The following is a 15,999-nucleotide window of genomic DNA, read 5'->3' on the forward strand; positions in this document are numbered from 1 at the left end:
TGACCATTAAAATACCTGAATTGAAACTATTCCAGTCTAGCAGTTTGTAAGATCTTGTGTTACCCATAATTCCGACAAAGGCTGAGTTCAAAACAGCAAATTAGTAGATCAGTTTTAGGTGCAGAATAGTAAGAAAAAAACAAAAAACACTACAAATAAGAACACAATTGACAACACCACTTGACAGGAACTAGAAAGACACAGACAGCAGAGTTAATAAGAAGTAGAAATAGAGAAGAAGGAACATGCTATCATAATCTAACATTAACTAAAGTCTAATTAAAGATAATTACCTTTTCAAAACCACCCCACTCTTTCCCTTATTGTATGACCCTGTTTGCTTAATATTTAAAAAGAGGAAGTTCCAAAAGAAATAACTCCAAAATACAACCCATAGAGTTAGTAGGTGGTTGTGATTTTAAAATAAGACTTTTCCTTTTACACTCAGTGTGAAAAGAAAATTTCCCATATTCACTAGTCAAAAAATAGCTGCAAGATTCATCTGAGAGTCCAATACAGCACTTTTAACATTAGCACATGCACCTCATCCATCATAATTTTCTCTCGGCAGAGTAACTCAGTGTCATAAAATTAATACATCATCATTATGGTAGATGTTAACTGAGTTTTGTTTTAACATTCAGCTCTTTTCAAAATTAAAATTTTTTTCATAAATAATTATTTAAGGGGCCTGGAGATTAAGAAAATGTTAAGCAAATGTTCCTTTTTAATGCATAATACACATACAAAAAACACAATGCAAAGAATGTGATAACTATATCAAAATAATATAATAACTCGACCATTAGACTATGTAATTGATTTGTGTTTAACTGAAAATAAAACAAAACTGAAATACAACTTACATAACATTAAAGTATTTATATGTATATGCCCACAATCTTCTGGGAAATAAAACATTAGTAACTGAGAATTTCTCCATGTGAACTGAAAAAATATTCTGATAGAGAAGGAAAGGAAGAGAATGGATGAGCTGTAGTTACAATACACAAAATATATTCTGTAATAAGGAAGGATTCGTGTTTTCTTCCCTGGGTCTGGATTCTTACATTTCTTACACAGCTAGAATAAACTGGCAAGTATGGAAAACCCCCAAAAGCAGTTGTTGTTGTTTTTAAGTAATGCCATGTAAAATATGGCTCTCTACTTAAACTTAGTTAAGTAACCTTCATTTGTTCTCCCAGACTCTACAGCTTACTCAGAGTATGTGGAAGCAATGATGACATCAAAATGTTTTCAATAAACAGAAGACATCACCAACAACTGAATACATTCCTGAATTTTTGGAGCTATTAGATCCATGGGTGGGTGCCATCTATCAAAATATTTGAGTCAAGGGTCCACAGAAACACAGGTAACTTGGCCTTGGGTCACCCAGTTAATGTCAAGTATTAACTCAGTATTTCCTTGCACTTTCCAAATAATTCAAGTTCCTAAACACATAGATATGAAACTTGGCATAGTCCTCAAGGTCTCAATCCAGGTAAGCTGGCCTCAGTCTAAACATGCCTTTTAATTACTGCAGAATACGCAAATACTACATGAAGATAAGATCTTAGATTGACTCAAAAAGTAAGGAACAGGGAAAAAAAAATAAACCAGAGAAGAAAAAGAGAAGACTGGTGCTTAAAAGATGTATTTGCTCAGCTTTAGAGTTAAATAATCCTAGCTAGTCTTGTTTTTCTGAAATCCTGTTCAGGGTCTAGAAAAATTCCATTCTGCTTAACTCAAATGACATCAAACCATAGGACACAGATTAAATTTCTTAAAAATCTAAAAGAATGGTAATGCTCTGTATCCTCAAAATCACTATTTGTGTTTTGCATACAATAATTTCAAAGCATTTTTCTCTTTTATATAGCTGTCGGTACAAGCCCCAGGAAGAGGTTACTGGAAGTGACAATTTAAAATTTTCAAAAACATATCTGATATGTGCCAAGTAAGAATATTAATATAACTTCAGGTTTAAGGTATGTCATCAAAATAATAAGTGATTTGAGCAAGTTACTGGGCATCTAGTCAATGAGAGATGTGAGAACAGAGTCCATAGGAAAGTTCCTACCATACTTATCATGCTTATTTTAGGTTTAGAAAAATCATCAAAGCATTTTTAGTCCAAGGGCTTGAAATTACTAGGACTTCCATGCCTCTTCTCTTTTATAATCAAGACCCCGTGTTTTAAAGAAGTGAGCTGTTATTTTTTCTTGTTCACTTATATGGAACAAATAGCTACATAAAAGAAACCAAGGACCTGAAGAGAACAGTTGCCTTTTTTAAACTCTTAAGGTACTCTACACAATGTTTACAATTACATTTTAAAAGAATACTTCTTTTATGAATAAGGAAATTACTCAAAATCCATAAAGAATTATTGCTAGTGAAAAGAATTAACACCTTAAGCCAATGGCCACAATGATCAAATTGTAAAATTTGTTATCTGCATGGGTCAAAGAAAATAATAGCTGACTCAAAAGTGACTTAAGGATTCCCTCAAAGTGATACACCTTGGCCAAAGATGAATCAAGATTTGTTCTGTATACAAACGTAACTAAAATATATACTTCTACTTAGTTTAATTATTTTTAATTAAGATTACTGCAAATATTTTAGAGCAACGTGTGTCAGTTCATACTTTCTTTGTCATTCTTCTTTCTGGATAGATTTGGCTTAAAAAATTATAAAAATCAATGTTAATAATCACAATGTAAGTAAATGAAACATCGAAAACAAACTTCTAAAGAACATACCAGGATTGTGGATACGATCCAAAAGCTTCACAGAGCGTGCACTAACAACTCCCCCGACATGCACGAGGAATCCAGGAGGAAACGCCGTCAAGGTAAAAAATGGAAATTCCTAGTAGAAAGAACGGGGGAAGAAAACAACTGACCATGTGTGAAGTACAAAAAATGTGCTTATTAAAAAGCTTGTCATAAGGAAATGAATTCTACCCCTTACAAAAGGCTACCAATTATGCATTACAGATGCTTTGTAATTAAAAGTTTTCTTGGATGTTAGAGCTCTAAATCCATTTTCCCACATGTTATACAAAGTCCGAACACTCTTTTTATCAATTCTAAATGAGAAAAAAAACGTTCTCAGAGTTCTAAATTAAGATATTTGAACAGGGGGCTTCCGTGGCGGCCCAGTGGGTGGGACTCCTCGCTCTCACTGCTGAGGGCCCGGGTTCAATCCCTCGTTGGGGAACTAAGATCCCACAAGCCACACGGCGTGGCCCAAAAAAAAAGGTATTTGAACACACTCTTCCTTCCTCGCAATCTCCTATTCTGATGCAAGGTGGCAATGAGACAGGAGGGCGCGGGGAGGGGGGGGGGAATTTGCCTGCCCCGCTACCCCACACTTACTTCTCAGTGGGCGTAGACTATCCCTCAACACACATACCCTATCCCGGGCTACCAGTAAAGACTCTGAAGGTCTGGGGCAGGAGATGGAAAAGAATGTGGGACTCGGGGAGGAGGAGACAGAGATGAGCAGATCAGGTTAAGAGCTACATAGAAAGGTGAAGAGAAGAGCCAATGTCAAGTTCAGGTGGGCAGAGAATCATTGTGTGAGATTATTTACTCTATTAACATGGGGGCAGCAGGAAAAAAATGTAAAAACATAAATGCGTATTGAGAAAGGGGAGAGGTATGCAGATGACAGTAAGGCGAGCAATAAAATTCTACAAGTTCTTTTAGGCTTTATTCTCCCCTTCTCTCTCAAGGATATCAAACTTGTCAATTTAGAGACAAAGAGAAGCATGCGAGAGAGAAATGGTAAAGCAGAGAAAGGAAATTCATTGAAACAACACCCAGAAAGAAAGGGGAGTTCCTGTGGTTGCCCAAATACAGAAGCCTCTCGCGTTGTACAAATTGGATGCAAGTAAGGGAAACTTATTATCCAACCTGTCTAGCTGCAAGATTAATGTGACTCACTTAACCAGAAGTCACTTACCAGTAGCCTCAGCTATTCAGAACATAACTGAGAACTGGAAAATAAGCAAAACAGGGCCCTCAACAGTCAAAAGAACTGTTATAGTTCCAAGTACTAAACTTCAGGTACTTCATTCGTAAGAGATCCCCACAGACCATATTCATATGATGATATATGGTAATTATAAATGTATAATGTTAGGAACATATTCTAAAATCTATTGGTATCTTTTTTTCTGGACCCAGAGCAGATTAAATGCAGCAAATAAAAGCTGGGAGATAAAGAATATTACTAGAAGCAGGCACATTAAAAACAGCAAGATTACTGATTGTCTGCTTAAAGCATGGAGAATACGAACTGACCAAAGCATAATTCACACAGCATAGCAACTTGGAGCCATTTACCACAGAGGCAAACAGTGCTGCACACCTCAATAACTCATGAGATACAGTATTAAAAAATATGTGTGTGCATGTGTGTGTATACATACACACACATACATATTTAGAAATAAATTCATTTGAATTTAAAAGTAATCTTTAACAAGGGCAAGAAAAACCTAGGCTATACAAAAAGGAGTAAAAAAACAGTCAATGGAAGTGGACAGGTTTGGTCCAGCTGATAGGAAGAGGAAAAGGAAGAGAAGGGAGACGACGGGAGGAGAATTTTACTTAAAAGTGTTATAAAATGGTTAGTCAAGATAGCTCCTTATTTCCATCTAAATTTTTTAAAATATAAGTTTTAAATGAGGAATGTACAGGTAAGCTTATGTTACTGGAAACTTTAGTATTTTACCTAATAAGTTAGATCTCTAAGGTTTTTCAATTTTAAGAATACGGAAGTTTTTAAATTTCCTCAAACTACTGTGGCCAAGTATAAAAAAACACTTTACACTTAATCTTGATAGTTAACATTTTAAATATTCTGGGTAAGAGACACTGAAAATGAAAATTTTGTAAGCTAAATGGAAAACAGTACTTCCACCAAAAATTGAGAAATAAATTAGGTAAATTCCATGCTGGAAACCATCTGCATATAAGATTTCAGATAAGTATGAAAAAAATGAACCTAAATGATTTCTCTATTCAGGATTCTTTGACTCTTCTCCCCAGATTTCAGAAGATGGGATAAAGGGACAGGAGGGAAAGCATCACTCTAGAGCCGGTCACAGCAGAAAATGTAGGGGAATGGCTGCCCAAAGAGGCGGAGACCCACGCTACCAACTTAAACTCTGTCCTAACTGTCCCCAGTTCATCCAGCACACTCCCTCAGTTTAACACACAAAATTTAACCTACAATTAAAATGACATCGTTAATCAACCCAAACTAGCATCTTCAGACAATTCTCTCAGAAGAGCTACTGCCAGTATCTCAGCTGACTGTTAAATACCTATCCTCCCACTACCATCACCAATGACTACTATGGAGCACTTACAGTGTGCCAGTCCTACACACAGTAGCTTAAAACTATGCTTCACAATCTTTCCCACACCCTGAGACAGAGGTACCATCATCTCCGTGTTTCAGGTCAAAAACTGAGATGAAGAGGGCTTAGGTTCTCTCTGAACCACAGACTTTATCACTTGGCTTCTTGCCATTTCTGGTTAAAACACTGAGTTAAAGAATTGATTTTAATCTCTAGTCCGTTGCTATACCTGATGAATCTATAGGTTCTCTTTCACTGAAAAGGACAGCCTCCTTAAGATCAGCCCAAGCACACCCTGCTTTCAATGTCCAGATGGGAATGCCAGGGACTACAGAAGACATTTTCTCTGGAAAGCCCTTATATTAAAAGTATCCTGGTGGTTAAGAATCCGCCTGCCAATGCAAGGGACACGGGTTCGAGCCCTGGTCCGGGAAGATCCCACATGCCACAGAGCAACTAAGCCCCTGTGCCACAACTACTGAGCCTGTGCTCTAGAGCCCGCGAGCCACAACTACTAAGCCTGCGTGCCACAACTACTGAAGCCCGCGCGCCTAGAGCCCGTGCTGCACAACAAGAGAAGCCACCACAATAAGAAGCCCACACACCGCAACCAAGAGTAGCCCCTCAGTCTCTTCAATAAGTGATGCTGGGAAAACCGGATACCTACATGCAAAAGAAGGAAATTAGAACATTCTCTAACACCATACACAAAAATAAACTCAAAATGGATTAAAGACCTAAATGTAAGGCTGGATACTATACAACTCTTAGAGGAAAACGTAGGCATAATACGCTATGACATAAATCACAGCAAGATCTTTTTCGATCCACCTCCTTGAGAAATGGAAATAAAAACAAAAATAAACAAATGGGACCTAATGAAACTTAAAAGCTTTTGCAGAGCAAAGGAAACGATAAACAAAACGAAAAGACAGCCCTCAGAATAAGAGAAAATATTTGCAAATGAAGCAACCGACAAGGGATTAACCTCCAAAATATACAAACAGCTCATGCAGCTCAGTATTAAAAAAACAAAAACAAAAAACCCAATGAAAAAATGGGTGGAAGATCTAAATAGACATTTCTCCAAAGAAGACATACAGATGGTTAAAAAGCACATGAAAAGATGCTCAACATCACTAGTTATTAGAGAAATGCAAATCAAAACTATAATGAGGTGTCACCTCACACAGGTCAGAACGACCATCATCAAAAAATCTACAAACAATAAATGCTGGAGAAGGTGTGGGGAAAAGGGAACCCTCTTGCACTGTTGGTGGGAATGTAAACTGATACAGCCACTATGGATAATAGTATGGAGGTTCCTTAAAAAACTAAATATAGAAGTACCATATGATCCAGCAATCCCACTCCTGGGCATATACCCAGAGAAAACCGTAATTCGAAAAGCTACATGCAACCCAGTGGTAATTGCAGTGGTATTTACAATAGCCAAGACATGGAAGCGACCTAAATGTCCATTGATAGAGGAATGGATAAAGAAGATGTGGTATATATATACAATGAAATATTACTCCACCATAGAAAAGAACAAAATAATGCCATTTGCAGCAACATGGATGGACCTAGAGATTGTTATACTGGGTGAAGTAAGTCAGACAGAGAAAGGCAAATATCATATGATATTGCTTATACATGGAATCTAAAAAAAGGCTACAAATGAACTTATCTACAAAGCCGAAATAGAGTTACAGATGTATAAAATAAACATGGTTTACCGGGCGGTAAGGGAGGGGGGAGGTTTAAATTGGGAGATTGGGATTGACAGATATACACTACTGTATATAAATCAGATAACTAATAAGGACCTACTGTATAGCACAGGGAACTCTACTCAATACTCTGTAATGGCTTATATGGGAAAAGAATCTAAGAGTGGATATAGGTATATGGATAACTGATTCACTTTGCTGTACAGCAGAAACTAACACAACATTGTAAATCAATTATACCCCAATAAATATTTAAAAAAAAAAAAAAAAAGAGTAGCCCCTGCTCACTGCAACTAGAGAAAGCCCGTGTGCAGCAACGAAGACCCAACACAGCCATAAATAAATAAATAAACACATACATACATACATACATTTTAAAAAAAAATCTTGCCCTGTGGAGCCTAGATAAGACTTCATATGTTGATACTTTGACATAAGCCAAGTACATGCAGCATAAATCATTTAATAGCATGTGCTCAAAGACAGGCTAGTTGAAAATTCTGAGAACAAAATGGATTTTTTTTTAAGATTTAAATAGGATTTTTCTTAGAAGATAGTTAAGCAATTTTTTTTGAAATCAAAGATTCTTTTTATTATCTCAAGACACCACAGTAAACTTTCTAGATATAAAACTCCATGCCAGGTTCCTACTATGACTTATTATATAATTTTATCCCCACTTCTAAAATGATAATTTGTCAAAAGACTTTGCTTTATATATCTAAGTTTCCCAAAGTTAAAGGAAGTTTCTTTCTTTAAATGGAAGACTCCATGGTAAAATATATTTGGGAAATACTAGGTTAAACTAAGTCAATTAGGTTTCTTTATTGAAGAAAAATATACATCCCGGAATCTAAAAAGTAACTTCATTTTTCTTACAAGTGAAAAAAAAAATATTGAAAAAATAAATCTATTTGCTTTACAGCAAACAGTTTATAGGCAGAACCTAAATCTAAATAAAAGTTTTATCTCTATTTCTCATCTCCCAATAATCTGATACCTGTTACCAAGGTCTTGTCAACTTATTTTTTAATGCTTTTGTGAGAGAAAAAAAATAACACTTTCATTTTTGAGAACTGCTACTTGAATAACTCATAAAATAAAAAATGATGGACAAATAAAGCTTCTCTTTTCCATAAGAAAAAAAAGCCATATAATTTATTAAAGGTAGCGAGGGGTAGAAATGAGTATTTTAAAATGAATATATAAAATGATAAGTAGATCATGTGTGCAATTTGATCGAGTGTTCAACTTGGCAGAGTTAAGGCGTATCTGTACACATACAGGGAGAACTCTTCATACTTCTGTACATATTTTTCCCATACTAATGGCAACCACAGGTAAATGGGAAAGCCAAACAAGATAATGCTTTTTCTATTTATTACGTACACAGGGTAGAGAGGGAGGCTCACAAATTCAAGTAACTGCCACTGCAAGGTTCGGTAATGTAAATATATTGCCAATTGAGGCTTTATAAAGTTGTAAATGAAAACTGTAGTTCTCCACACCTTTGCTGTTAATGCCACGAGGATTATCTAGTAATGTATGCCCAATGTGTTAATGTGTCCAAAATTTTAAGAATTTTTGAAAGCATATTTGAAAACATAAATATTATCCAAACTAAATCCAAAACAATTTTCATTGATTAGTATTTTTTTTTCTTTTAAAGCTAGGTGCTCTTCAAACTTCTTAGTACAGAGAGTAAAGTCATGGGCTTAACATACAAGCAAAATCTCATTATAGCAAATGTCAAGGCAACCCAAGTTTTTCTGTTCCTGTGAATTCTAGAATGGTAACTAGATTACAGGAAATATTCCTAGTGTACAGGACTCGAGAGAGTGTAAAACTGGGAGTAGGGAGGCGGTAAGAGCTCTCTGGCCTAAAAACTGTAAGTGACACACACCTTTATTTGACCTTCTTCCCCATGCTGTTAGTCTATGTTTGGTTTCAATGCACAGTCTGAAAGTTTAGGTGGGCTACTTGATGGCCTGGTTGGTATGCCTGCCAAATGTGAGAGTAGCTGAAAGGCAACTGCTGCCTAACTGCTGCCTGACAGAGCATAAGGCAAAGAACTAGGTATTGCTAAAGTCCCATCGCTCTGTTTGTTCAGCTCTGTTCTCTGGAGCCTCGTCTAAAAGGCAAACAGTGCGTACACAGATACTTTCAGCACTAGGAAAGAAAGTCTAAAAAAATTACTTATTGTACTGTTTATAATAATAGGATCTGAAAAACACTCTTCTCAAAAGTCAACCTCTAGAAAAGAAATACCTTTGGTTTATAAAATACATCCTTTTACAGCCATTCACTATGTTTCTTTTTCTTTTAATTTAATGCGAGTATAAAATGGAACATGTAAAAGAAAATTCTGTAAACGCTTATAACTTCCAAATCAGACATAATGAAAGCTATGGAACTGTGCCTTAAAATAACTGACATGACATATAAAATCATGCACTGTATAAGTAGGAAAAAAAATGAGCCTCATAGTGCTATTAAAATAAGAAACTTTGCATTATGAAAAGGAAAAAAGCTGGCAACATTTGTTAACAGCTTAAATAAAATTTAAATGATCAAGATTCAAACTACAAAAGCTACCAATACATGAAATAGGTTCTCACACAGGTTCAGAAACATACCCGCCTCCTACAGAACCTATGAGGTGATCCTCCCTTAGCAATGAAGTTTATACAAAAAAATAAAAAGAGAAAATCATCCCAAAACTTTAACTATTCATTGTTCCATACAACATATTTAATAAAACAAATTTATAGTAATTAAAAGTGATGTATTCACATACTGAACAACCACATTATCTATGTTAATCTGTAGAAATATGGATTCTGCATTTCTTAACCCCAAGGACATTGGCCAGTGATAAAAATCATCTCAGAAAATAAATATATTAATATACTAAAGAATTATTTTTAATATATCAATAAAATTTTTTCTAGAAAATTATCTATTTTCTTTTACATACTATAACTTTAATGTAAAATCAGAAATGATTTCATCATTCAGTGGATATTTCCAAATAGATTATTTCTAATATAATATTGGAAGACAAAACAAAAATATTTATAGAATTATTCCAAATTAAAAGTAATTATTCATAAATGAATTACTCTGATACCTTAAATATATTTTGGATTGAAATTACAGTATTATAGATACATGACCAAAACTAGTTTATAAAAATAAGTTTATAAAATAAACTTATTATAAAATTATAAAAATAAGTTATAAGTACATGGAAGCATGATAATAAAATCATATTAACAGTGTAAGAATAAAGAATGTTGAGTGACTCTTACCCTCTGTTCCAATGCTGACTGAGTCTGCTGTCTTAATAGAGCTTTAAAGGGCCCCCCTTCTTTTCCAGCACTACCACTTCCCATTCCTACAGAACATCAGTACATAAATAACAACCAAAAAACAACTAGAGAAACAGACAGTTTAATTGCATTCATCTTCATAAATATCATGAGTCAAAATCTGTTAAAAACAATCCAAACATTTAAAGTATTTGTGATGGCAACTAAGCACATATTTTACTTTTTTTATTCACAAAGTTTTCTTTAGAAGCAAGATGCCAAAGTCCTACTGATCACAGCAAGCTTTGGACTTAATTTGTTCTAAAAATCATTTATAAAATTATATTAAGGTGATAAATTTTTATGTAATATTCAATTTTGAAAGTTGAACCTTCTAATAAAAAATAATCAATATAATACCAATTATTTATACCATGCTAACAATTTAAGAGTACTAAAAGAAATAAGAGAAAATTAAATGTTTGTTTAAAAGTAAATATATAGAGAGAAAAAGCACTAATTGGGCTTATCTAAAATATTCTAAAATTCTCTAAAGAGCATGAATAATTTCAGGCAATTCTGAAATATAGTCACATCTATTTTCTGATAATTTCCCATTCCTAAACATAACATTCATGACAAAACAGTATTAATAGTCATATCATAGTTTTCAACACTCGTTTGCAAAAATTAACATAAAGAGTTTTTTTTAAAAACCAGAGGCATATAATAGACACCTCACAAATGTACACAGTCATGGATGAAAGAATTACATTTCCCAAGCTCTTAGATGTATTTTTTTAAAGGCTTAATTTTAAATTTCTTTCCCTATCTTAGTTTATTCTTTTGATAATACTAATAGACCAATTATGGTCAAAGAATTATAGAAAGCAGGGGACAGGTGAGAAGCCAGTACTCTACAAACTAGAGTTTATAGTTTAGTCCCACCTTTTAAAACTGAAGATACATGCAGGCAGATTTACTACGTACGATGACTTAAAAAAGGAACTAATTTACTTTTACATTTTTAGCTGTTCTTGGATAAGGAAACAAAAGTTAGCATGTGTATAGTCCCATTCTGTTGTTTAAAAATAAAAAAGAAATGTATTTTTCTTGTAGTAACCTAAATGTAATTTTTAGAGACTATACAATACTAAACACAGAAATGAAACTAAGATTTTTATATGAAGCATACTGAAAGCCATAAAATAAAACGTAATTTTGTAGAGATAAATGAAATATCAGAAAATAGAGCAGAATAACTTGAAAATTAATGCAATGGACAGAAGAAAAATGGATAATGAAAGAATATCACCAAAATGAGACTTAAACTGATTCAAACAGAATAATTTACTAATGTAACCATATGGTTTAGCAACATGATGGTACAGGTCCAACATGAATGGAGTTGGTATGAAGGGAAAGAAAGTAAAGCATCTAAAACAGAAACTCTGGTAATGAGAATCTAAAAATTATTGGAAATATGCAGATCTACGTGTCCTTAGACATAATTTTTAATACATAAAATTCTTTTAGCAGAATATTCATAATTATCCATCAAGTAATCCTCAATCATGTCCTCATAATAATGTTAACCATTAAACTCTGTCTGCCAATAAGAAAAATAAGAGTACATCCTGTGTAAAATACCCAATACTTCTATATGGTATGAAATAATTAATTTTTTTCAAAGATGATTTAAAATAAAGGGATTAAAAAGCTGACATAATATGATCCTACCAGAAGCAGCCAGGAACAGCTCTTCACTGAAAGAAACACTTTTCCTCAGAACTGGGCTGACAAGGCTAGAAGGATGAGGGGGAAGGCTAGATTCCGAGAGGAGAAGACAGGACTTTTTAAGATGAAGGGAACCACAAGAGAGAGAGGGGGAGCTGGGACACAGGTAAATCCTAGCCCCCTGTGGGTAAGGTGCTGTGGAGGAAAGTAGCAGAGAAAAGTTGCAGATTCAGAAGATGACCAGAAAAGGCAGGATAAGGAAAGCAATGATGAAGCAAAACATAACAGTAGAAATGAACTGTAAAATGCATACACAAATCAAGTAAGCATATGAAGTCATCAGCAAGATCATCTATTCAACATAATATAAATAAAAGGCAGAGTCTAAAATTCAACAAAACCTTTACAAACTCTGCACTCATTAAAAATTTTTAAATCACTAACATAGGATTTTATGCCATTCTAATTACTTTTAGCTGACTTTCCTGCCATTTTTTGCTTAAGGCTGTGTAAAGCTAAAATGTGCCACATTTTTTAAAGCCAGAAATTTGTTGTCTCAAATATAAAAACTTATTCAAAGTGGTAAAAGTGTAGTTCTTCAAATGTTATTAACTAAAACATACCACGTATGAGTATTTTAATTGAATACCCATCAAAACAAATCAACACTTGCTGCCACATTAGGCAGATAGTCGCCATTAAGTTTAAATAAATAAAATATTAACTTCTTTCTGTCCATCTTTGAGATGTACATTAATGATTTTCTTTTTCCTCTAAAATTTTAAATACGCAAATGCTATCACAGTACTGTTTATATTTACAAAGATTTGAGTACCTAAGAGCCAAAGAAATACCCTCTGGATCACAAAAAACATACATGGCAAAAAGCCTGACCAAAAAAAGTAAAAACTGGCTTAGTCAGGTGTCACATCAATATCCTAACACTAGAATTCTAAAATGCCACTCCTACTAGTTGAATACTTGCAAAAAAAATGAAAATAAAACCTTGTAAAATGTCAAAAATTAGACTCTATAAAAACATTTAAATCAATATGAAATTTTTTAAAAACCCATCTGAAGACCCATCTGAAGGTGGGTGATAGCTTTAACTACAAACAGAAAAACAACTTTCTCAGTCTAAGTTTTATTAACTTTATTCTATTTTTTTTGGCTCTCCAATTTACCTATAATAAATCAATCATAAACAACTAATCTATCATGAAATACATGCTGAACTACAGCTCTAGGAACTTTAGAACATTCATAATTTTGCCACTTTAAATCTCCATGAGAAATAACAATGCTCCTCAGGAGTATTCAAAGATATTTTTGGGACCCATGATAAGGCCAAACAACTAAAAATTGTTAATATGCTATAAATATGCCATTGAGGTATTGAATAGTTATAGTAAAACAAAATGATTAATTTAGCGACAGCTTATAAATGTAGAAATACATGAGAATAATAGCTCTTTTGTAAGTTAATTTTTAAAAACTAAAAATTTGGAGCTAGAAAATAAAATGCAAAAAAGTTTTCATTGATAGTACAATTGATTGCCTACTAGAAAGCTAAGGGAAGAGAAGTCTCTTTCAGTTAATTTATTACTTGACAATCTTCTTTAGACTTGGCTTTTCTGGTGAATGAAAAAAAAGAAACAGAAAGACCAAGGAAATACTTTCAAAAATGTGTCTGTAGTATGGCAAAAAAAAGGAAGGTAAGAAATACTGAAAAGTGACCTGGAATACACAAATAAACAACCAGTGGACAAAGCCTCAAAAATATGTTTAAGAAAACTTACTCTTCAAATGCTATCCTAGGTCTTTATTGTTTTCATTGTTATGAATTTCAAGGCCAGAACCTCAGCCTTTACTTAAAAACAAAACAAAACAGAAAACCCACTTCACTACAATTTCAATGGTTCAGTTTTTATGACACAAATATGGTGAAGATGCCATATTCCAAAGCATCCATTACTATCAAATATCACATTATTTTAAGTTGTTATTTATAATTATACATGTAAAAATAAAGCAATTATTTTCAAAGAATTAGGTGTTAATAATTATCTTCTTTACATTTTGTGACTAAATTTATAAAAATAGATATTATATCTACAGGATTTTTTAAAATGCCCTTTACTTTGGAAGTAGTGCTGGTTCTTTTCATTGTTTTCGTAAAATCTGGGGTCATTTTCTAAATCTCTTGTCGAACACAAAAATAAAGTTACTAAAGATGATAAATTAAAAATAATGCAAATAAACTAGGCAAAATGTTTTCATCAATCTGGCAAGGAAACTCCCAGACAAAAATGCTATTTGCAAAAATTGCAAACTATTAACTTTTAAATGTTTTATTTATTTTTTATTTTTCTTAAGAATAATAATTCAATGACTTAAATAAGCTAATTCTATTTTAAGGAGTAAGAAACTAATTTGATTTTTTTAATCAGTTTTTATCATATAACATATTCACAAAAACTCAGAGATTAACAAAATACAAATAGGAGAGGGAAAAATTATAAATTTCATACCCTGGCAAATATGCAAGAATAAGTAAAGCAAAAATGCTATTTTCTAACCTAGAGAGTAAGACTAGCAAAACCAAATATTTTAAATAATAAGCTAATAAATAAGATATATGTACTCCAAAATAACCAAATCAGTTGTAAGATTTTTTTCTTAATAAAATCTTAGAATTAAATTCCAAAATAGAAACAATGAATTCAAAAATGCTTATACTGCATGAGGAATTGGATTGCAAGCTACTAGTGTTACTTTCTATCCAAATGCTTTACGATGTTATTCCTCTTAATTTGAGCATGAAATGGAAAATGACTACATGCAAAAATAAATTCTGGCCTTCTTATCTACGCTATGATTAAATCAACAAAATGTCACTCTCTGAACAAGGTAACTTCTGAACTACACAAAATTTTCACATTTTAATCGTAGTAACTGAAAATGATCAGTATTCACATTATCTTTTAACTTAAATGCCAAAAACAGGAAGAAAGGCTTGGATGGAAAGCTAATAAGGAACATAAACAAATTTGGAAACAAAAGAGAAAAAGTGAGTGGAAGTGCCTTACCAGTTTTGGGTGTCAAACTCAAATCTGTATCAGAAGAAGAGGACTGTCGACTGTAGGACTTGGAAGGTGAAAAGGAATAAGTTTGGTTTTTCAGAGGGGTTGAGGGTCCTGATGAGTGAGTATTGGGATTGGGATCTTCATTGAAGGGAATCCTGCCAGAAGAAGGTGGAGAAATATTAAGTAATCATGTGCCAAAGGACTTGACGGAGGCAGCATGATCTAAACACCAGGAAAATATTGGGGCAGGGCCAGCAGTCATTTCTTAAGTGTGGAGCTGGGTATGAGGCCAAAGACATCCAATTGCTGTTTAACCATTCATCATTCTCCAGATAAGTAATTATCTGCCTTGAAACAGTTAATAAGCCAAGTAAAAAAGCAAAACAGCATGAAATGGCAGACTAAGGGGGTAAAAAAACATTAAAAGAAGAAATAAACAAAAACAATAAATACATGAATAAAAATATTTTCACACAAACAATGCTTTTTTAAGTTACGAAAGAAAAAATGATGACTGCAAATGGTGTGTGTAAATATTCACAATATTTTTTATATTTGCACACACAGATATCTTGAAAAGAAAAACATGTTTCCTTATCCTATAGCATCAAGAGTGCCACAGCTAAAAACACAGCAGAGTGGAAAATGAATATAGGCTACACAGAAACATTGCATTTTATGCAGAAGAGTCGCTTACCTGTTTTCCAACAGCTCTCTTCCACAGAATGAAACAGACCCTACTGTTACAAGTT

At 33.4% G+C, this 15,999-nt stretch overlaps 1 protein-coding gene across 8 annotated transcripts in view; it reads right to left on the minus strand.

Annotated features, from left to right (window-relative positions):
- C2CD5 (C2 calcium dependent domain containing 5) overlaps positions 1-15,999 on the minus strand; it is an 82,704-nt gene that overhangs the window by 45,344 nt on the left and 21,361 nt on the right. For all 8 annotated transcript variants that reach the window (XR_003791046.1, XR_003791047.1, XM_029204826.1 and 5 more), the window contains exons 8-10: positions 15,251-15,402; positions 10,425-10,510; positions 2,769-2,877 (exon numbers count right to left, since the gene is read on the minus strand). Coding sequence is in view for 6 of the 8 variants with exons in the window: in XM_029204826.1 (XP_029060659.1) it covers positions 2,769-2,877; positions 10,425-10,510; positions 15,251-15,402 (347 nt within the window). In the remaining 2 variants the exon portion in view is untranslated. The remainder of the gene's footprint in view (positions 1-2,768; positions 2,878-10,424; positions 10,511-15,250; positions 15,403-15,999) is intronic.

The sequence above is a fragment of the Monodon monoceros genome, unplaced genomic scaffold (genome assembly GCF_005190385.1).
Source record: "Monodon monoceros isolate NGI ecotype Baffin Bay Population unplaced genomic scaffold, NGI_Narwhal_1 Super_Scaffold_6, whole genome shotgun sequence".
Taxonomy (NCBI): Eukaryota; Metazoa; Chordata; class Mammalia; order Artiodactyla; family Monodontidae; genus Monodon; species Monodon monoceros.